This window comes from Oncorhynchus kisutch, linkage group LG25 (assembly GCF_002021735.2).
Source record: "Oncorhynchus kisutch isolate 150728-3 linkage group LG25, Okis_V2, whole genome shotgun sequence".
NCBI lineage: Eukaryota > Metazoa > Chordata > Actinopteri > Salmoniformes > Salmonidae > Oncorhynchus > Oncorhynchus kisutch.
The window spans coordinates 14,663,761-14,688,673 of NC_034198.2; the positions used below are offsets into that span (position 1 = coordinate 14,663,761).

Below are 24,913 nucleotides of genomic sequence, written 5' to 3' on the forward strand. Positions count from 1 at the left end.
TGATGAGCCAGGCACCTACTACCATACCCCGTTCAAAAGGTACTTAAATATTTTGTCTTCACCATTCACCCTCTGAATGGCACACATACACAATCCATGTGTCAATTGTCCCAAGCCTTAAAAATCCTTCTTTAACCTGATTAATCTACACTGATTGAAGTGGATTTAACAAGTGACATCAATAAAGGTTCATAGCTTTCATCTTGATTTACCTGGTCAGTTAATGTCATGGAAAGAGCAGGTGTTCCTAATGTTTTGTAAGTCCACAGGTGTTCTATAATTACACTATTCGTTTGTGTATCTTACTCTCTGTAAACAGTTAGTCTTTTCTTAGCAAAACCGCTAAAGCTAATCAGCTGGCTAGCGAGATAATAAATGCACTGAGTCAGAGCAAACGTAGCTAGCTAATGCAGCCTGATACCAGTGATGGTGTAGGCCCAAATCAGCATGTGCAACAGTTTCTTCTAAATCAAAGAGGAATAGGTGAAGCATGAATATGTTAGCTACATCAAGTAGCTAAGAGAGAAAACATTTAACGTAGCCAAAGATTATAGGGTCCCCTAGGAAACCACGACCAACAGTTTGATTCCTACCCTGTCACAATAACTCCTCCCTAGCTTTTTCATTGGTTATCATGTCAAACCACACTGTATTCATAGTGCCCACTCTAATAATCGAACTATATAATTAGAACATGATCCATTCGTTTTTTACACTGCTGCTACGCTGTTTTTCAGTCACCTCACCCCTACCTACATGTAGAAATGACCTCGACTAACCTGTACCCCCGCACATTGACTCGGTACCGGTACCCCCTGTATATAGCCTCGTTATTGTTATTTTGTGTTACTTTTCATAATTCTTTACTTTCGTTTATTTGGTAAATATTTGGTAAGCATTTCATGGTAAGGTCTATATTTTTGGTCTACATGTTGTATTCGTCGCATGTGACAAATAAAGTTGTGTTTATTCTTCAATCAAGTTGAATTTTGGTTTGAATTGAGTTGATTCAAGGCAAGGGATTATAATTTTGATGATGCATGATACTTAATTTAGAAGCCTGTATTAAAAAAGTAGAATGTCTAGTCTAGGTCTGTCCTTTTCTTTAAATGGGACTGCAGCAGGCAGAAAATATTTGTGTCCGACTGACTATACACTAAGAAATGAGAATCCCTCAATGGTTCTTTGGGAAGAGTGGTGGTTATTTGTGGAACTATACTGACCCAAAGAACCCTTGCACCCTTCAATGGTTCTTTACAGGTCAAAAGTATTTCCTATTTTAATGATAATTAAAATGTAGGGGTGGTGGCTCATTAGAATATTTTGGGGTGTGGTTTGTTCACAACTCTTTTTGTACAACCGTGAGTGAGAGTGTCATTCCAGTTTCTCTCATCTGTTGTGCTAAGCAGTTTGTTCTGTATTACTATGGACAGTGACAGTGTCTTATAAAAGACTGGTGTATGGCCTTGTGTAAATTGAGAATGCTTGATTAAGTCAGTAGTCCTAAATTCTCAGGGACCCCCAGCCATTATCTAAATAATATTAACAATATGGCTAATAAACCCAAATAAAAATATACATATGGTTCTACAAAGATCATTTGAGATTGAGAAGGGTTCTTTATAGAACCATTCTCCTTAAAGGTTCCAGAAAGAACCATCAAAAATAGTTCAATATAGCCCCACACTAAAGACAAATGGTTCTATATAACAGGTTATTAGGCATGTAACCATAGCAGAACCCTTTTTTGGCCCCACATAGAACCTTAGGAAAGAGTTCTTTATAGCACCATGCAAGTTCCATTTAGAACCTGATGAGCGTGGTTCTTTATAGAACCTTCGAAAAAAGGTTCCATATAGCACCAAAAAGGGTTCTGCTATGGTTAAAAGCTAAATAACCAGTTATATAGAACCCTTCGTCATAACAATGTATATTTCATGGGACTGCGATACACAACTAGGCATGATGCCAAATGAATGTGTTTACTTTGATCTGATCGACAACGTAACGATGACTCCTCGGCAGACCGGACAGAGTCCTCCGCTCCGTGGTCCATAAATCAACGATTGACTGAACGTTAGCTGGCCGTTTTAAAGGCTGAACTTGAGGAAGATTGGCTTTTGGAGGGATCGGTTGAAAAGCACGGGAAGATTTTGTTTGTGTAATTAACCGAGGACGGATTCTCTGGAGGCGTGTGATCTGTGATGGCATAACGAACGAATAGCAGCCCTGTGCTCACACCTCGACTCCCACTCAACCACAGGAGGACACGCCAAAAGACTGCTCTACTCTACTCTGATGAACCCAACCTTCCAATTAAACAGCTTCCAGACTCCTGTATGATACATGGTGAACACTGACAAACAACTTACATCAAAAGGCGATCTGGCATATTTTGACATGATTTGCAATTTCAGCACCTGTGTTCAAAAACAGGCTAATTACCCATGGTGAAGCACAGTTTAGCAAAACAAACGACTTGCATTATAGATTTGAATCACTTGTCTGTTCACATCTTTATTATTAGCCACATCTTATTCCATCTTTACATTTCAGCCTTGGAATAAATGAGCCAGTGAATGAATATATTGCATGCAGCCGACTTTCCTTTCCATTTTATGCACACCCGTCACAAACAAAACAATTACGCTCCACTCAACACTGGGGTACAACACTTTCCAAGCCCCCTGTTGTAATTGTCAACAGACACCAGCAGTAGCTTTGCCCACAGTTCCCTCGGTGCCATTTCCAATCTGATATCTGGGCTCTGATGGTATGTTAGATCCTACCGACACCAGCTACAGAGGATGTCCAGAGTGCTGCTGTGTATGGATGGGGGGAGAAAAAAATGGTAGAATTCACAGAGGACACAGCATTGGAGAGCCACTCCAGCCTCACCACGGATGTTCTTACTGCTCCGGAGAGGCTCACTGGCTCTCTGCTATGGAGGGATATAAAAAGGCGGAGTGATCAGTTTGTCTTGGGGAAAGTACCTCCACTCCAATGGAGGCTGGTGGGAGGAGTCATAGCAGGGCGGGTCATTGTAATGGCTGGAATGGAATAAAAGGAACGGTATCAAATGCATCACACATATGGAAACCACATTGGACTCCGTTCCATTAATTCCATTACAATGAGCCAGTTCCTCCTATATAGCTCCTCCCACCGGCCTTCACTCCTCCACTCTCCTATCCTCTACTTATGAGCATTCTTCCTGGGACAAGAGGGCCGGCCCATGGCACCTGCTCCCCAGAATGTCTCACTGTGTCCTGGAACCTCGGCGGAGAAGTGTAACTTTGGGACAAACAGCTAAAGGAGTTTTTACAATCTGGCCTATCAGCTGTTTCGCCATCTCTCCCTCCTCCTCTCCAATCACAAGCTTAGATTTACTTGAGTGGTACTGAGAAGAAATAAATAAGTTGAAGCCTTTATTTAAATGTTTCATCAAGCACCGACGAAGGAGATACGAGAGGCACATTTAGGAGATAGCAGTTGAGCTCCCTGACACAATTGAGAGGATGTCTGAGAGAGACAAGAGGAATATAACAGGACTTCATCATTACAGTGTGAATCTGAAATAGCCCCCTGGGAGTGATGGGATTGATGGGGATGGCATTCTTGGAAGAATGAGGATGAGGTGGGGGTGTTTTGAAGACCTGATAAGAGGTTATGTTGGCCTTGTCACTGCATACATAGTCAGAATCAGGGCCCCTCACATAATGTCATCTCTCACAGCACTAAACCATGTCCTTGAGTGCGTTCTAGCTGGCGTAAAAGTCCAGCCCCCACTTGGGTTCAAGTGACCTCTGTTCCTTTTTTCCCTTTTTTTCATGTATGTATGTATGTATGTATGTATGTATGTATGTATGTATGTATGTATAGTGGGGCAAAAAAGTATTTAGTCAGCCACCAATCGTGCAAGTTCTCCCACTTAAAAAGATGAGAGAGACCTGTAATTTTCATATAAGGTACACTTGGCAGAAAAACAGCCCCAAAGCATGATGTTTCCACCCCCATGTTTCACAGTAGGTATGGTGTTCTTTGGATGCAACTCAGCATTCTTTATCCTCCAAACACGACGAATTCAGTTTTTACCAAAAAGTTATATTTTGGTTTCATCTGACCATGACATTCTCCCAATCTTTTTCTGGATCATCCAAATTCTCTGTAGCAAACTTCAGACGGGCCTGGACATGTACTGGCTTAAGCAGGGGGACACGTCTGGCACTGCAGGATTTGAGTCCCTGGCAGCGTATTGTGTTACTGATGGTAGGCTTTGTTACTTTGGTCCCAGCTCTCTGCAGGTCATTCACTAGGTCCCCCCGTGTGGTTCTGGGATTTTTGCTCACCGTTCATTTTGTGATCATTTTGACCCCACGGGGTGAGATCTTGTGTGGAGCCCCAGATCGAGGGAGATTCAGTGGTCTTGTATGTCTTCCATTTCCTAATAATTGCTCCCACAGTTGATTTCTTCAAACCAAGCTGCTTACCTATTGCAGATTCAGTCTTCCCAGCCTGGTACAGGTCTACAATTTTGTTTCTGGTGTCCTTTGACAGCTCTTTGGTCTTGGCCATAGTGGAGTTTGGAGTGTGACTGTTTGAGGTTGTGGACAGGTGTATTTTATACTGATAACAAGTTCAAACAGGTGCCATTAATACAGGTAACGAGTGGAGGACAGAGGAGCCTCTTAAAGAAGAAGTTACAGGTCTGTGAGAGCCAGAAATCTTGCTTGTTTGTAGGTGACCAAATACTTATTTTCCACCATAATTTGCAAATACATTCATTAAAAAAATGTTTTCCTAATTTTGTCTGTTGAAGTGTACCTATGATGAAAATTACAGGCCTCTCATCTTTTTAAGTGGGAGAACTTGCACAATTGGTGGCTGACTGAATACTTTTTTGCCCCACTGTATGTATGTATGTATCTGTGTTTGTATGTATGTATGTATGCATGTATGTATGTACAGTATGTATGTGATGCACAATGCAGAGAACACTGGAAGAATTATTATTATTTAATTTCCATAGTGAGTTATTGTAATGTTTGTTTGTCTGTCAATTAATCCCATAAGGGATGGGTCGCCAATTGACGATGTGACACAAAAATTTGGTGAGGCTCTTAGTGTACCACTGCCGTCTCAAGGTCATAGTTTGACCTGTAACTCTATCTTTCTTAGGATATTGCCTGATGTTTGGAAAGAATGTCATTTTAAAAACTTTTCAGCAAAAATGTTGCTTGGTAGTATCAATGGAATGGACTGACAATAGCATTGGCCTGTATTGCAGTACTACTCAATGTCTTTGTTTTTGTGCAGTCTGGGATTCAATCGCCGAGTGTTTTCAAGTCATGAGTGATAATAACTAGACTTTTCTAGATTCATTGAAGGCATTTTAATGGGGTTGCCTGGAAAAACAATTGTCCTTGTTTCTGTCAGTATCCATTTTACATTTGGATTAGTAATACTTGAAAGGAATCACTGATTCTACTCAAGGTAAGAGAGCCCAAAGTGTAAAACGAATTACCTGTGAATTATCTGTCCTGTAATTATAGCATTTCCATGCTTCCATGACTCAGCCATTTACTTCTGGTAGACTTTGATCAAGAGAGACTGCCTACCTAGATCAGTGAACACAAATCAATAGAACTGACAAGGAGATATGTTGATAATCATTCTACATGAGAAAACACGTGTCACGCTGTTTGGAGTTTAAATCTAATCTAGTCGAAAATACTTCCATACACAGTAGCCCTGACAAGTCAACACGATTCCTCCAATCATAAGAAGTGTCTGTCATCTGTATAGAACGCCACAATGCATTCACAATAGCAAACCATTACTGCTATTGCGAAAGACTAATCTAACGCTGGGTTGGGGAAGTTCTGTTGGATGGGGGTCAAAGGAGAAATGTTTGTCTTGTTCGGTCCTGTCACTTGTTTCTTTGTCCATGTGTACCTGTCTTACCAATAACAATAAAATAAAAAATGGGATCACGGAAAAAACAAAAACAATAGCGCATCAGTGGTCGCTAATGTTCATAGTCATTCTCATCATTTGAACTTGCATCATCATGATGATTATCCTTGAACAACATGAAATATATCACTGCCCATGAATCTAGCATAAATCTATCGCTATCATAAATCGAATAGCCCTGCGTATTCAAAGCCATAATCTTGGAAAGGAGCTTAAAAACAGATGAAATCACACTGAGCCTCGTGTTTAATATTAATATGAGCGCACCCATGCTGCTGACATAAATGGCTCCTGAGGCTGATATACAAACAGAGGCCCAGAGAAGCCAAGCTGTCTCTTAGCTACCTCTCTCCCCAGCGCTGGGAGGAGTGAGCTGCTTCTCAAGCAGCCCTGTTTGAATAGAGGGACATGTCAAATGTTTCTACTCAGCAGGGGTTCTAGAGCTGGGGCTGGTCTGCAGTAACACTTACTGGGTCAGTGAGCTCCAGGATGTGGGCCCGGTAGGTGAGGGGGCTGCAGTCACGCGTGTTGTCAACCAGGGAGCAGGGCAGGAACATAGGCCCCAGGTCATCCCCATCCAACACGTCTACGGTCAGGGTGGTGGTGGCGGTGCGTCGTTCGTTGGGGTACGGGGCACGGTCCTACAGGGGGAGATTATTATTTACAAAATTTTATTTATCCTTTATTTAACCACATTGAGATTGAAATACATTTTCAATCCAGAAAGCTGCATACATTCACAGTGGGGCAAAAAACGTATTTAGTCAGCCACCAATTGTGCAAGTTCTCCCACTTAAAAAGATGAGAGGCCTGTAATTGAAAAAAAATCCAGAAAATCACATTGTAGGATTTTTTATGAATTTATTTACAAATTATGGTGGAAAATAAGTATTTGGTCAATAACAAAAGTTTCTCAATACTTTGTTATATACCCTTTGTTGGCAATGACAGAGGTCAAACGTTTTCTGTAAGTCTTCACAAGGTTTTCACACACTGTTGCTGGTATTTTGGCCCATTCCTCCATGCAGATCTACTCTAGAGCAGTGATGTTTTGGGGCTGTTGCTGGGCAACACGGACGTTCAACCCCCTCCAAAGATTTTCTATGGGGTTGAGATCTGGAGACTGGCTAGGCCACTCCAGGACATTGAAATGCTTCTTAAGAAGCCACTCCTTCGTTGCCCGGGCGGTGTGTTTGGGATCATCGTCATGCTGAACGACCCAGCCACGTTTCATCTTCAATGCCTTTGCTGATGGAAGGAGGTTTTCACTCAAAATCTCACGATACATGGCCCCATTCATTCTTTCCTTTACACGGATCAGTCGTACTGGTCCCTTTGCAGAAAAACAGCCCCAAAGCATGATGTTTCCACCCCCATGCTTCACAGTAGGTATGGTGTTCTTTGGATGCAACTCAGCATTCTTTGTCCTCCAAACACGACGAGTTTAGTTTTTACCAAAAAGTTATATTTTGGTTTCATCTGACCATATGACATTCTCCCAATCTTCTTCTGAATCATCCAAATGCGCTCTAGCGAACTTCAGACGGGCCTGGACATGTACTGACTTAAGCAGGGGGACACGTCTGGCACTGCAGGATTTGAGTCCCTGGCGGCGTAGTGTGTTACTGATGGTAGGCTTTGTTACTTTGGTCCCAGCTCTTGCAGGTCATTCACTACGTCCCCCCGTGTGGTTCTGGGATTTTTGCTCAACGTTCTTGTGATCATTTTGACCCCACGGGGTGAGATCTTGCGTGGAGCCCCAGATCGAGGGAGATTATCAGTGGTCTTGTATGTCTTCCATTTCCTAATAATTGCTCCCACAGTTGATTTCTTCAAACCAAGCTGCTTACCTATTGCAGATTCAGTCTTCCCAGCCTGGTGCAGGTTTACAATTTTGTTTCTGGTGACCTTTGACAGCTCTTTGGTCTTGGCTATAGTGGAGTTTGGAGTGTGACTGTTTGAGGTTTTGGACAGGTGTCTTTTATACTGATAACAAGTTCAAACAGGTGCCATTTATACAGGTAACGAGTGGAGGACAGAGGAGCCTCTTAAAGAAGAAGTTACAGGTCTGTGAGAGCCAGAAATCTTGCTTGTTTGTAGGTGACCAAATACTTATTTTCCACCATAATTTGCAAATAAATTCATAAAAAATCCTATGTGATTTTCTGGATTTTTCTCTCGTTTTGTCTGTCATAGTTGAAGTGTACCTATGATGAAAATGAAAGTCTCTCTCATCTTTTTAAGTGGGAGAACTTGCACAATTGGTGGCTAACTAAATACTTTTTTGCCCCACTGTAGTTTCACATGAAACACAACCTGGAGTGTAGTGGAGTGGGCTCACTTTTTTCAATTTGAGAATGCACGGAGCTGGTAAAACTATTTCTGGAAAATGTATTTGGATACATTTGAAATAAATGATATTTATTTACCACTACCATTCCATGAAAAACAATAGGTTGACAAACCAAATAAATATGTACAGAAGCCTAGAGGTAGGTATATGAAGATTTCTTCCCCTTCTTCTTTCTGGCAGCGGTGAGAATGATGAAGAACTATAGGCGTGTATGCACTGAAGAGGCCATTCGGAGGCTTGACCACTGTGGCCAGTCAGAACGTTGAATAAAAAAAATCTAAAAATCACTGTGCGTCTGCCTTGATGTTCATAAAAATCAACGGACCCCCTCTTGCGAAGTGGAACCCAGAACGATATGTGCCCACTTAGTTTTGGCAACATTGTTCCGCCGAGGACACCCAAACCAGAGTGGTCACCGCAAAACCCAAGGAGCCTGCCCCTCTCTGGACGTTGCTGTAGCCCTGCTTGGGATATTTAGCCCACACTGGTTAGTTGTTGAGACACAGGGCCTGTTTTAGCTTGGTGTGTCGGGGTGAGCAATTGGAAATGTCAATTGGGGGAAGTTGGAAGTAATAATGCATTTAGGTTATAGTTTATTGAGATGCATAAATACACCACATCAAAAGTTTGATTTTATGGCTGTTTTCAAATTAATTTCCTACAATTCTATGCAGTAATTATTTATGTTCACTACCCGGTCAATTGATATTGATAGCATGTTTAATCTATGCAAATAAATTATATGAATTGATAGTTCACTTTTTATTCTGTATTAGGGTATATTGTAGCCATGTGTCAAGCTAATCAAATCAAACTATATTTATGATACAGCGGGTAAGCTACACAATACAATGAAATGCCTACTTGCAAATAAAGCTATCCTAGCAATCTATATGTATTTGTATTCATATTAGGCTATAGTCTACAAATGGCTATACCACAGTCTTAGGTCCTATTAGGCTGTCCTTCAGCGCCACAAGTTGGTTCAACATCTTTAACATCATTCCGTGATCCTGGCGCTGTCCCTTTCAGCACCAACGAAGGCCGCTTCAATCGCTTGAAATGACATCTCATCCATACGGATCACTTATTATTATTATTATTATTATTATTATTATTATTATTATTACAAATAGAAGATGATCACTTCTCACAATGGTGCTCGTTTAGTAAAGTTAGATCAAAGCTGAATCAAATGTCTCACAAGATCACATAATGAGGAATTTGCATTTTACATAACAGAACCAAATAGAATATCATAGTAAGAGTATCATAGTATATTCTATAATTGACTGATCTAAAAGAATAGCACCACACTACAACATAAAACAACTATGAATGGAAGTTAAAACAGTGCAAAGTGCATCAGAGAACTTTGATTGCACGCTCTTAAACCTGATCTAAAATGGTCAACAGCCCTCCTATCTGGGATGTATAATCATCAATGAGAATAAAATGATCTTGTTTTAAGTCCTTTTGCGAAGTGTTCCTAGATGATGGGGCAGCAATCCTAAAAGCACTCTTACCAAACTCTGTTCTTGTGTTCGGAACAGTCCTGTGAAAATATTGGCAGCTGCCCTAAAATGGACTTCTAGATAAACATTAAGGCCTACTGTACCAATGAGCCTGTCGCCTTACAGTTCAGGATGGCCATCCTGCTAACTGATATAAGGTACGGTGATGTGTAAAAGAGCTTTTGTGTTGGTTCCAAATCTTAAAGCAGTGTGGTAAAGTATATCTAGTGTGTGCAGGTAAGACCCCAGGGCATTCGTGTACAGAATACCACCACAGTCCAACAAAGGCAAAAAAAAAGAGTTGCTGTCTTTTCTAGCTTGAAATGAAAAACAAGACTTGTTTCTATAGAAGAATGTCAGCTTAAGTTTAGGCTTTATAGTGAGCTGTTGAACGCGGAGCTTTACAAAGACAGCGTTTCATCGATGTGAAATCCCAAGTATTTGCATGATGACACCACCTCTACTGGCATGTTTTGCAAAGGGACTCTCTGAGGCAGAGTAGAGGATTGCTTTCTTGTTCTTGAGAACAATATTTGTATTAATATTTGAATTTATTTATTTATGACCAATTTGAGCTGAAAGAGGTTATGTTGGACAACATTAAATGCTTTCTGCAATTTGAGAAATGCCACATCTAGTGTGGGAGCCGTGCTATAGATGATGGTTTCATTTGCATATAGATGACAGGGGTGGATATTAGTAACTGAGAATTTAAAGCAGGGTAGGCAACTAGATTCAGCCGCAGTCCGATTTTTGTCGGAGCAGATGGTTGGAGGGGCGGAACATAATTATAATAATTTGTACACTGCAAATTGACCACAACTAAGCCCAAAGAGAGATTTTATTTGAAAATAACAATAATTTCACATTGATACACATATGTATTATTTTATTTGTGGGAATACTTGAGATCAGATTTCCTAAATTAAACACATTTTTAGCTAAATTCCTGGTGATTTAACAATTACTATTATTATATATATCTTCTTACAAAAATCTTAAGGGGGCCAAAATAAATAACTCACGGGCCAGTTTTGGATGTTGCCAACCAATGATTTAAAGTATATTTTTGTCTGTCTACCTTCATTCCGCAGCTGGGTTCCCCAAAAAGAGTGCCTGTTGCATCCCTTTGATATTGTAAGTACAAATTGTGCATTTTAAAAGCCTGCTATATCAGATGAAGTGCCCTTTAATACAGACCACATGGAAAATTCTATAAAATCAGATGTTTCATAGGAATAAAGTTAAACATTTTGACATGTTCCTCCTGTGCATCCTCTCTGGCTTCTAAGAAGATTTGAACCCATTACCACAACATTTCTCCAAGTTTTCACCATCATTGTAAAGACCAAGATAGTTATTTTGTCCTTTCTGAAGATTATCATTTATTTAACGTGATTAGAGATTCATTTTAAGGTCGACCCTGGTACCTGAGCTGAATTCCGTTTCAATATGGCGAAACCTTTTTTTAAATGATACTTTTTTGAAAGAAATATTGAACATCTAACAGTCAAATCATAGTGTAAAAGTAGGTGAGCTGGTTCTACTCCTTTTAGCCTTTTTCTGGTGTTTTGTGGTGGAAAACTGAGCGGGTCGGCAGAACACGTCAACAATGTTACCCATACTGTAGCTAGACAGGCTAGAAATGCTTTCACAATACACAAGGGGATTTACGGCTTCCTTAAGATGAAAATGTCCACCCTGTTACGGTCAACGCTGTTGCTTTACTTGGCACTTAATAGGCTTTTATTTCAATTTTTTATGTTTACTTAATAACCTCCTGAGATGGGAAAACATGTTTTCTATTAAGTTGAACATGTGCTCTTTATGACTGAATGTTAAAATTAGGGGAAATAAATATAAACATAAAAATACAATTATTTTATTGCTCGTGGCCAATCCTCAAAAAGGGGTTTTAGTTTTTGAGATACCCCTACCCGAGGTAAAACAAAACCACAACCATGTTTTTTCACATCTCTAATATTCATGAAATGGATGATTGTGTAAAAATATTTTACTGCAAAAGTGGTTAAATTGATAGATATTGTGACACCCCCTAAATTCAAACGTTGCAGAATAATATCTGGCTGGAGGGGGGAGTGACCACATAAACTCATGGAACACAAACTGTCAAGCTCTGATATTGCTCAAATTAAGTAGTCGGTTATCTACACTACAAAACAAACAGCATTAGGATATCTTAATGAATCTTGAAAATATAGACCTGTAAACACTGAGATAGAAGAGGTAGAAATATCAACTATGAATATTTATGATGAATGTTTTTTGTTGTTGTGGCTATTGAAATCTAAATCGGCTCTGGGCAGAGACCGCGAACACTGTCATTTATTTTCAATCAAAAAGGTACCTCTGTGGATTGGATGTTCCAGCCTCTTTCAATTACGTTAGGGGGCCAAATCCATTATGGCGTCCAGAATCCAATATGTCTGCCACAATACCATTAAATGGTGTTTTAAATCACCTGTACATGTTTTAGATCTTTTAGATTTGTGTACTTACTTACTTAGTGTACTATGTCAGTGTAATTCAACCATGGTTGGGAATCCAATAGGCCTCCCACAATTACACTCAAATAGCTTGGTCTGGATATAAAAAAGGAAGCAGACTTCTTGGCATGCATGGCAACACCAAGTATTCCAAGTCACAAGCCTCTGAGGATCAAGGAGGCAACTCAAGAGGCTCCAACGAAAGAAAAAGAGGGCATCCTCTCCCTAGCTCTACAACTTGCTGTATAACAGCTATGGGTTAACTTGTGCTTCCAGGAATGGGCTCTTAAATCACTAAGTAATCGTATCATTTAGAAGTAAGCTTTGATTCATTGCAAGTCCAATACGTCTGACTGAATCCCAGTCGATGACCTACACATGACCTTCCGCTGGCTCACTGCATTTATGATGCGCATTGGGGATGTTCCGGTGCACTCCTATGCTGTTTGGGCTGAGCTGGCATATTTATTTTTTGTCCACCCTCCTGGCCATCTGCTTGGAGTTGCCGTATATGTTGACTTGGTGATATTATGGATGCAACCACAGATGACGACAAGCGCATTAGGCAGATGTTCACTACAATGAATCAACACAATCTGAAACTCATTGAAAAGAAATGCCATCAACTTAGTGGGCCTTCACATCATGGGAATTGTGCCTAGCCAATGTCAATGCCATCTTGAATCTCCTAGTCTGCCCTGGAGTTGCCCGTACATGTTGACTTCGTGACATTGGGATGCAACCACATAAGGCAGCTTGTTCACCACATTGAACCAACACACCTCTCCAATGTCAATGCCCTCCTGAATCTCCCAGAAGTGTCCTCGATAGGCCCACTCCACCATCAGTTCCCCCTCTGGCAGTTAATAAAGACAGAGACACAATGCAACTGGACTGCCACATGTCAGGAGGCCATTCAACAGCCAAAACGCCATCTGGAAAGTGCTGATGTGCATATTGCCCTCATATGCACCTATTTTGCTAACACCCAGGGCTGGCAAGCCCATGTGACACCTGGACTGTACTAGAATGTGAAGAATGAGCTCTCATGCTGTGGTGACTAATGCATTGGCGTGGGAAACTGTACAGTAATCCCAACATATAAGGGCATAATGCCATCTATGGCAAACAATAGGTCCTTTGGGAGGGACAAACTTAAATAAAGATGCTGTATATGATTGTGTATGGTGGCTGGGGATTGACTGTGAGATAGTGGTCTCTGCTTGATCAGTTCCACCACCTCTGCAACACTTACTTTCCATCAAAGCCCAGGGATAATCTTCGAATGTATATGTGTGTGGAGCTGTGCTATGTCCCTCATCACCAACGCCTCATAGTCCCAGTCGATGACCTACACTCTAAGTAACCTCTAGGTAACCTGATATCACGCTCAAAGTTTTTTTAAACCTTTTTTTAACTAGGCAAGTTAGTTAAGAACAAATTCTTATTTACAATGACGGCCTACCAGAAGGCAAAAGGACTCCTGTGGGGACGGGGCCCGGGATTAAAATAAAAAAAAAAAATATATATATAGGACAAAACACACATCACAACAAGAGAGACACCACAACACTACATAAAGAGAGACCTAAGACGACAACATAACATGGCTGCAACACATGAAAACACAGCATGGTAGCAACTAAGGTTGCACATTTTGGGGAATATTCAAAGGTGGAAACTTTCTGTGGGAATTAACGGGAATATATGGGAATTAACGGGAATATATGCAAATTAATATTAATACCATTGTAGATGTAGATGTTTTTTTGCATTGAATATATTTACCATATCATATGGAGACAGAAACAGAAACCTTTTGCCTTATCATAAGTAGACATAATTGCAAATGATTAAGTCCTTCCAATAGAACAAAATAGAATTGTTATGAATTTAACTTGAATTAAATGTGTTTACTCTTCACATGGGATGATTTCACTGAACAATAAAAGAAAGGGAATATTGAATGATCCACAATGATCCATCGCATCTCCCAAAAGCATTTTCAACAAACATCTGTAAAATAATAGTATAGAAACTAAGGCTTTGGTTGTCTTCCTCTCAGGCTTCCATGTCTTCTCTCTGGACCTCCTCAATGTCCACCTCTTGTATATCAGACTCTGAGGCCTCATCTTCACTGTCACCATCCAACCTTGTTGAGGATGGCTTGTCGTCAGGCTCAAAAAGCCTCAAATTTGCCCGGATGGCCACCAATTGCTCAACCCTTGTATTGGTCAGCTGGTTGCGTGCTTTAGTGTGTGTGTTCCCAAACAAGGACCAGTTGCACACTGAGGCAGCTGATGTTGGTGGGATTTGGAGGATGACGGAGGCAACAGGGAAAAGAGCCTCAGATCCACTTTGTCCCTTCCACCAGGTGGCTGATGAGATATGTTGGCACGACTGCCATATTGCATCTCCATCCCAAAGCCCTTGCTTGGAAGTGTACTTCGCCAAACTGACAAGAACCTTGCCCTCATCCAGGCCAAGGTGGCGAGACACGATAGTGAGGACACCATAGGCCTTGTTGATCTGTGCACCAGACAGGATGCACTGTGCACTGTGACAAGGATATCCCTGCCGGTCAAACCCTCCCTAACCCCGGACGACGCTGGGCCAATTGTGCGTCGCCCCATGAGCCTCCCGGTCGCGTCCGACTGCGGCAGAGCCTGGGCTCGAACCCAGAATCTCTGGTGGCACAGCTAGCACTGCGATGCAGTGCCTTAGACCACTGCGCCACCAGGGAGGCCGTCTTCACACTTTTTGATGCATTTCAGAACTGCAGTTTCCTCTGCTTGGAGCAACAGTGAAGTGGGCAGGGCAGTACTGATTTCTTCTCTTACATCTACAAGCGGTGTCTGAACATCAGACAGGATGGCATTGTCTCCCTCAATCTGTGCAATGGCTACTGCTATCGGTTTCAGGAGTTTCAGACAGCTTACCACTTTCTCCCAAAATTCATCATCCAGGAGGATCCTCTTGATGGGGCTGTCCATAATCGGCAGCCCCATCAAGTGATATGGCCATTTCTTGGAGACTCCTTCCCCTCCAGGAGACTGTCAAACATGATGACAACACCACCCCAACGGGTGTTGCTGGGCAGCTTCAATGTGGTGCTCTCGTTATATGCTATAACTTGATGACCCTTCACATACCTAACCATTTCCTTGGCTCTCTTGTAGAGTGTATCCATTGTTTTCAGTGCCATGATGTCCTTGAGGAGCAGAGTCAATCCATGAGCAGCACAGCCAATGGGTGTGATGTGAGCTCCTCAACTTTAGACCAAGCGACATTCATGTTCGCAGCATTGTCTGTCACCAGTGCAAATACCTTCTGTGGTCCGAGGTCATTGATGACTGCCTTCAGCTCATCTGCAATGTAGAGGCCGGTGTGCTGTTGACATACCATTGAGCTGTTGCTATCGATAAGGTGTTAGAGTCATCATTTTCACTTCGAATAGAAGTAGAGGGACTTTTGTCAGAGGCTGCTTGTTGTGAGTGTTGAGGGAACTTTATGTACTTGGCTAGATTCTGCATCTTTGTTGCATTCTTCACATATGATTTAGCACAGTATTTGCTACCCGATACATTAGCTGCAGTGATATGTCTCCAGACATCATATAGTGCACGTGGCATTTTCCTGTAAAGATTAGAAAAAAATTGTAATACAAACCCAAATACAATTCCATGTATAAAGACATAGTTAAGCAGTTAGATTAAACAACTCCTTTGTAAGACAAATGTTTTAACATGAAACAGGTGAATTAGGTGAAAGACTTAACACTCCTCATTGAGCAGGCTCAAGCAAGCTAAAAACCACATGGTAGCAAAAACTAACTAGCAGAACTTGTTAACAAGTTAGCAATGATTTAAAACACACTTTGATGTAGGTTACTATTTACTAGTTAACAACATGTATGTCATATAAAATATATTCACCCCATCCAGTATTGTAATCAAAACTTACCAGAAAGCATGTAGTCCTAGGCTCAGACAGTGTAGTAGTGTGGGCTCAATAGCATCTCCATCGTGTGCAAGATCTTGAGAATCAGCTGTACATGTGATGGAAGAGTGCACTGTGCATACAGAGGGTTGCAATTCCATTGAATTGTGGATAATTTAACCAAAATATGTCACAAGACCTAGATTTGCCTTATGCGTATCCCACAAAAAAGGTTCACTGTTATAAGCTAACTTTTTTTAATGAATTTAAGCAAAATTCCCACATTTCCCGGGCTTAACGTCCCATGGAAATTTTCCGGAAGGTTTCCAACCCTTTATAACCCTAGTAGCAACACAACATGGTAGCAACACAACATGGTACAAACATTATTGGGCACACTGTAGACAACAGCACAACGGGCAAGAAGGTAGAGACAACAATGCATCACATGAAGCAGCCACAACTGTCAGTAAGAGTGTCCATGATTGAGTGTTTGAATGAAAAGATGGAGACAAAACGGTCCAGTTTCAGTGGGGTTTTTTTCAGCTCGTTCCAGTCGCTAGCTGCAGCCAACTGAAAAGAGGAGCGATCCAGGGATGTGTGTGCTTTGGGGACCTTTAACAGAATCTTACTGGCAGAACGGGTATTTTATGTGGAGGATGAGGGCTGCAGTAGGTAGCTCAGATAGGGGGGAGTGAGACCTAAGAGAGTTTTATAAATAAGCATCAATCAGTGGGTCTTGCAACTGGTATACAGAGATGACCAGTTGACAGAAGAGCATAGAGTGCAGTGATCTGTCCTATAAGGAGCAAATCTGATGGCTGAATGGTAAAGAACATCTAGCCGCTCAAGAGCGTAATCACAGCCAACTACGCATAGTAAATATCGGCCAAATAAATCTCTCTACCTGACTTCCAAAGGAATATAAAGAAATATGCCACATTCAGGTCTGTTTGTGACATCAATCTCACACTCTCACACACAACCAGACAACTAACCATTCCACTGCTGGAGTATCCCCTGCATCAATTAGGCTGAGATAACATTCCAGTTAGTCAATGATTCTCGATGGCATGCAGACTGCATGTGCGGAGTGCCTCGACCCAACTGTTGTATAAATGGAAACGTTATACCCTGACAGTCAAACAGGAAGGATACTTACTGCCCTTGTCGCTGCAGCATTGCCAGAATGACCAGTTAGCTGTGTGACCTGGTCAGGCCCCAGAACTAAAACCAATACTGGCTACTTTCTCTCCTCACCCTGTTAGGACACACTCATGTCCTGGTCACCTCAAAGACTTTGAATCAACGTTGCACACTTCGTTTCAGTAGGCTAAATAGGGATACCATTAAAGCCGTACATATACGCTGCTAGAGTGGCTGACTGTTGTATAACAGGTTGCTTTCCTGTAACTTGGTTACACTACTGTGTGCTTGTGTTGCGAAAAACATGAACACACATTTAAAAGCTAGTTGGCTTCAGCTATTCAAAACAGAGGCATGGCAGTGCCACTCATAGTTATACCAAGAGCCGTATGAAACCCTTTCAACACTAGAACCGCTAAAGCAGTTATTTTTGACCACTCGTGATTTATTTATTCACAAACAGAACGGGAGTTATAACCCTTTTTTGGGGGGCATGACATTTTTTGATGGTTTTCCCATGTTGCCCCTGACTTCTCCCGAGAGTTGGGCCTGCTCCGCTCCTTCTGCTGATAGTTGATAATCACTCTGATAATTACCTCGAAACTGAACCTAAACTATACCGATTTCACACACATAACAACAAATGAAGTAAAGTATGATGGGGAGAAAGGGGGAGAAAGGGGGAGAATGGATGAGTTGATGAGTGAGGGGAAGCGGACGATGCATAACTATGTAAATCACCAATTGTGAATGAAGAACAGGGCGGCCATTCTATTGTATTCATCTATTCTAACTATCACCTCAAAACGGTGTACCCCACATCAGTCCACTGAATCCAAGCAGTTTTGTCAGTCTACTCTCCAACTAGGCTACACAGTAAGAGTACATGCTGAATGGCTTTCAATATCTGGGAAAATATCCCCATGGGGCAGCAGGTGAGAGGGAGTCAGAATGTGGTGATGAGTCTTGTGGAACCTTAGGTTGGCAAGGGGAGAAGAGATGTCACCATGTAACATTTCTTCCCTTTACTGTCATCGCTGAACAGGTTGCTTGCAAAGAAAACAAGTCTGGCCGGGCAGCATGAACAAAATGAGACGGGAGCTCCCTCCCTCCGCACAGAATAAGGCACCTGCACAGCCATTGTACTCCACAGCGGTGCTGAAGAATGATAAGACAACGGGACACAATAACGAGAGAACCGGAGACCATTACGGACTACAACCAAACAAAGGTATGTCAAAGTGTGTCAAGCCAGTGAACGTTACGAAAATGGTGGCAACTGTTGCGACAAGGGATAACAGCTAAATGAAATCCAACTGACGCACAAAAACAGCAGATAAGTGCAATTGGCTATTTGCGACTGCTGTCCTATTGACACTTATATTCATTATAATGCCATACTTGTTTTTGTGCCGATATTCACTATTTACCAAGGCCATTATACAATGTTTAGCCTACTGCTGTTTCCATCATTTGACTGGTGGTTGAGGTATTTTATTTGTATCTTGTTTATAGAAAAAGAAGCTGTTTACCGTCTTCCAACACATCTGCTTTCCGTCTCATAGTTATAACAAAAGCACTCCACAAATAAAATGGATTGATTGAACACTTGAATTGAATGTTTGTACAGTAACAAACTAATGTAAATGCTATTGTGTTACTTAAAATATATATTTTGAAGTATTCTAATGTTACCCAAGGCCTTCATAAACACAACCAAGCAATTATGTTGCGATAGAATGAATGAAATGTATTAATTACACTGTTAGAATGTTTTAGTCAGAGGCCCAGCAGCTCCAGTGTTCAAGACAGAATAACACAATACAAAATAAACCAGGGCAATTTATATGCAGGCAAAGGTGTTTGAGCTTAATTATGTTGGCCATATTGGATTCATAATAAAAATGTATTTACACCGACACAGTCTTTCATCATTTGGTTCTTTGAGTCATCATGTTTCCACCAGTGGAGGCTGCTGAGGGGAGACCGGCTCATAATAATGGCTGGAACGGGGCAAATGGAATGGCATCAAGCACATGGGAACCATGTGTTTGATGTATTTGATACCATTCCACGGATTCCACTGAATCAGTGGAATGGTATCAAATACATCAAAGACATGGTTCCCATGTGCTTGATGCCATTCCATTTCCCCCGTTCCGGCCATTACCATGAGCCCATCCTTCCCAATTAAGGTGCCACCAACCTCCTGTGGTTTCCACATAGAACCTTCACCCTTCAGGAGCCCTCTGTCGTTTAGTGTGTATGTATTTTTGTCAGGCAGGACCATATAGCACTGAGTGAGAGACCATTTGACTTGTAAAGTTGTCTATTAACCAGCTACCAAAAAGTAAAGCTTACATTCATCAGAAATATTCCGCCGAAACTCTCTGTGTTTACAGGTCTATATTCCCAAGATCCATTACGATACCCTGTTTGTTTGTGTGTGTAGTGTAGACAAACTGACTACTTGCATTCCACATTTGAGGAAATGTCAGAGCTTGCAATATTAGATTACATGAGATTATGCAACCCATCCACCTTCTAGCCAGACATTATTCTGCACTTTTCGAGTTTAGGGGGTGTGTCACAATATCTATCAAATTGAACCACTTTGGCAGCAATATTTTTTTTACACAACCATCCATTTCATAAATGGGATACATTAGAGGAGAAAAAAAAACATGCTTGTGTTTTGTTCTACCTCGGGTAGGAGTATCTAAAAAAATGCGTAGGCCTCGCCACTCACCTAAAAGGCACCTAATTGGTGGAACACCGCGGTTCCATCTTAAGTGCAACATCCTGTCTGTATTTTCCAAAAGATTAAAGTTTTCAAAAACATTCTGCATTGCATTCATTTCAGCCTGGAAAGCACTTGCATTGAAAATACACGCCACGTCGGTTCAAGTATCTGTTCATTCAAATGTTCCAGTATCAAAAGACATTCCAAAACATTTTGGTACAATCCTGGAAATGAATGACACCTTTGGTGAATGTTCCATTCTAGAGTCATACCTTGACTGAGGAATAATTTAATGGATTATTCTGTACTCTCTTTTACCATTCTTGCCTTGGACATCTAGTATGTCCTTCTTTTCAAAAGAACATCCAACAATCATTTAACTTCCACACAACAGAAATATGATTTTGCATTTACAAAGTGGTATAAAGTTTCACTTCAAGTTTTTCTTAGTGCTACAGCCTACCCTATTAAAAAAAAACACATTGTACAGTACTGTACCCATGTACAGTACAGTATGCTCCAGTGTTTGGTTTGTCCATCGCTTACCCTAGACAGGCAGGCCCTGGTCAAAAGTAGTGTACTATACAGGGAATAGGGTACATCCCCAGACATGACCACAGACTTTGATGACTAGATAGCCATGCAGACAGACAGACAGACTTACATTAGCCTGGATGATGACCAGGTAGCGGGTGATCTCCTCGTAGTTGAGCCTCTCCCTCAGGACCATCGAGCCAGAAAGGGTGAGAGGGATGTCAAACGTCCTGTTGGCCATCTGTGACACAAAGAGATACACTACCCTGGGTTAAGAGTGCACTCCACTCAGAAAAGCTCCTCCTTGCCTCATTCATTGTCTGCCAGAGCGAGTGCAGAGATCTCCGGTGTAGAGATTGCCTCAACAGGACATTTGTGGCTTTGTGACACCTACCTAGTGATATGAGTAATACGGTCATAATCTAATATCTCTAGCAATCTTTTGAGGCTGTGCAGTGTGATTGCCATCAGTCGTGGGTTTAAAGAGAATCAGATTGGATGGGTCAGTCAGTAAGTGTTGAGATGTGACATACCGGGTCAGTTGGGTTGTACTGGATGATGTATTCGATCTGTCCGTTTGGGCCGTCATCAATGTCCAGAGCTCCATTATTCCCAGTGAAGCCGGAGAAGATGGTGGTGCCAACTGGGGTCAACTGTGAGACATTATTACATCGTTATGACAATACTAACGATCCAAACTATAAAAATGAAGTCTCCACACACTTGAATCAGATGTAAGTGTCAGTTTTCCTGTGCTAAGCATTCGGTCGACAACAACCTTCATTAAAACACTAACGATCCAGCCATTCTGAGTGAAACAGACAGTAAGGGCTAAACCAACATTAGGGCTGGGAATTGCCAGGGACCTTACTATACTATATTATCACGAGACTTAGGTGCCCATTCGACTATTAAGATTCTCTGGATTCTATATGTTTTGTGATTTGATACTGCAATTTTATTGCGATTTGACATTCCTGACATATTCTGCTGCAGAGGGACAAGAGAGCGCATGAGAAAATGAGTTTTGATCAGTCATGGAAACAAAAGTTCTGAAAACAATATTGGATCGCTATTTTTTTTAAAGATGGAGAACAAGCTATAGGATGAAAAATACTGCAGTTTTGGTGCAGGCACAGTCGACAATAGAGCTAGCTTACGCTACCTAGCAACAAAAAAAGTAGCTATATAATATCGTCAAAAATAGCATTGCGATACGCAACTGTAACAATTATTTCCCGCGTCACAACATGCCGTTGATTTGTTTACAGACAACAGGATTAGTTAGGTTTTGAAGTGACTGGTTGCACAACAACATAATCCCTGTTGGATTCTGAGGTGGCTAGCTCAGCCAGTCACCTACAAAGCCTTGCTCTTGGTCTTCTGAGAGGGGCGAGTGATTCACAGCACCAGAATGCTTCCTTTCAGCTGTCATACCTGAGCCCCACAGTGGACCGCTATCAGATGTGAGAAGAGAAGGTAATAGTCTAGTGCCTGTTGGCAGCACCAAGGAAACCTGGGTATTTTAGCTCCTGAAATGCTACTCTGCTGCTCTTGTATCTGACTTTTCAGGAACATGAACACACAAAAGAAGTCAGATACAAGAGGAAGAGAGGAGAGAGTTCAGTGAAACACGACTGTAGAAATGTTTTCACTGAGCTGAATAGGAAAAACCTCATAGAAACCCACAGCAGGGACCCCAAGTGTAATTTCTAAAGAGGTGCTGTAATGAAAAGTAGAGGCACGATTTCCATGTTTCCCATTCGCAAAAATTGAAATCTACTCTGTCGTCTTCGACAGGATAGGGACAGCCATACATCCCATCCACTCTGCAATTTTGTTAACCGCAGAAATACATAAGCACGCATTATTTAGGAGCTAACATTATTTAGGACAGGCACCACGATTCCTCATTGGGATGCAAGGCTCTCCCAGCGCCAACCGGTCACAGACACGCCTCTGGGAGCACATCACTCCTCCACGTCCCTTAGTCTGCACATTAGCGCCTCAGTGATAAACATTGCGGAACAGACTGTATGCATGAAGGCCGCCGTAACGAATGAATTAATGTGGCATAAAGAAGTGTACAGTGCATTTAATAACCAAGGTGTTACATACACCATTTAGCACATCTTAGTAGTGTATTTATTGGGATACACAAGGAGAGGCCAAAAGATGCTCCCCATATGAGATAACAAGGTGTTGAAAGGTTAAGGTGCATCTAGAGCTGTCTAAAGACTAAGTGCCTGATAAACACGTGTGAGTGATTCAGCCTCAACTATAACTCTTGATGCCAGTCTCAGGTGAAGGTGTAGTTAATGGAATTTTTAAACAGGGTCAAGGTCTCACAAGAGCATACAGAGCTAGCACGCATGATTGGCATTCACTAACTCCTCCATCCTCCGGGCTTGCAACTTCAGCGGAAAGTTGGAATGCGTGCAAGTAAGGCTCTCCAGATACTCTATGACACACAGTAGCGTCATGCCAAGTATGTCCACGTGTGCAGTCAAGATCTCCCATTAGCAGATGTCTTCAGCTCCACAACATACTTCGTTCAGCAGCGAATACCTCTAGCTGTTGTTATATCGCTCTCTGCTCTGACAGCCCTGTAGCTCTCCACTACATGGGCTTCAAAAGCTGACTGATGGACAGGAGACTCTGCATTCTATTGGACCCCCTATCTCCGTGTCAGTCGAACTCCGTGTAAGTCACACTTTGTTTGGATAGTCCGGTTTCTCCCATCTGTAGTTGCTCTACAGGTCAACTATCTGTCGATAAGCAACTATTTGGGTTACGGTTAGGTTTAGAATTAGGGTCAGGGTAAGGGTTACGTTTAGGGTTAGGATGAGGGTCAGGGTAAGGGTTACGTTTAGGGTTAGGATAAGGGTTACGTTTAGGGTTAGAATAAGTGTCAGGGTAAGGGTTACGTTTAGGGTTAGAATAAGGGTCAGGGTAAGGGTTACGTTTAGGGTTAGGATAAGGGTCAGGGTAAGGGTTACGTTTAGGGTTAGGATAAGGGTCAGGGTAATGGTTACGTTTAGGGTTAGAATAAGGGTCAGGGTAAGGGTTACGTTTAGGGTTAGGATAAGGGTCAGGGTAAGGGTTACGTTTAGGGTTAGAATAAGGGTCAGGGTAAGGGTTACGTTTAGGGTTAGAATAAGGGTCAGGGTAAGGGTTACGTTTAGGGTTAGAATAAGGGTCAGGGTAAGGGTTACGTTTAGGGTTAGGATAAGGGTCAGGGTAAGGGTTACGTTTAGGGTTAGGATAAGGGTCAGGGTAAGGGTTATGTTTAGGGTTAGAATAAGGGTCAGGGTAAGGGTTACGTTTAGGGTTAGGATAAGGGTCAGGGTAAGGGTTACGTTTAGGGTTAGAATAAGGGTCAGGGTAAGGGTTACGTTTAGGGTTAGGATAAGGGTCAGGGTAAGGGTTACGTTTAGGGTGAGGATGAGGGTTAAGGTGAGGGTTAGAGCTAGAGCTAGGGTTAGGGTTAGTAGATAGTTGAAAATGTTGCTGATAGTGTGTAGAGCATCTACAGATGAACTATCCAAGTAAAGTTTTACCAACATTTCAAACTGTGTGAAAATAAATCTGTAGAGCAGAATAACGAAAGCAAACCATTTCCAATAGTTTGAGAACAGAAGCCTCTGCAGGGGCTGTCTTCTCTGTCTGCTACTCCAAAAAGGCTGCTCGCTAATGAGCTCAATCTAACACAGAAACACTCAGGGGACCCTTTTTCTATTAGGGAAAAGCTGCAAAATCACCATGTAGCTAATTTGTCCCCTGGTGGGACACCTCAGTGAGATACCAGCTGCTCTGTGGCCCTCTATGCCCAGAGCCCATGGAGAATGTACTGTTAAACCACATAGACCCATGGAGGTCCCAAAGTTAAGCCACATAGAGACCCATGGAGGTCCCACTGTTAAACCACATAGAGACCCATGGTGGTCCCACTGTTAAACCACATAGAGACCCATGGAGGTCCCACTGTTAAGCCACATAGAGACCCATGGAGGTCCCACTGTTAAGCGACATAGAGACCCATGGAGGTCCCACTGTTAAACCACAGACCCAAGACCCAAGCAGTCCCAGGGGTTGGATGGGCCATCAATGTTAAACCACACAAAAAAATCAGGAGGTCTCCAGAATAAAATGTGGGAAGATCCTACAGTAGCTATAGTTACAGTAATTTTAATGACCACAG

General features: G+C 41.9%; 1 protein-coding gene across 3 annotated transcripts in view; it reads right to left on the minus strand.

Annotated features, from left to right (window-relative positions):
• pcdh15b (protocadherin-related 15b) overlaps positions 1–24,913 on the minus strand; it is a 209,479-nt gene that overhangs the window by 113,673 nt on the left and 70,893 nt on the right. For all 3 annotated transcript variants that reach the window (XM_031805197.1, XM_020460822.2, XM_031805196.1), the window contains 3 exons: positions 21,246–21,365; positions 20,843–20,953; positions 6,447–6,617 (listed from right to left, as the gene is read on the minus strand). In XM_031805197.1, the coding sequence (XP_031661057.1) occupies positions 6,447–6,617; positions 20,843–20,953; positions 21,246–21,365 (402 nt within the window). The remainder of the gene's footprint in view (positions 1–6,446; positions 6,618–20,842; positions 20,954–21,245; positions 21,366–24,913) is intronic.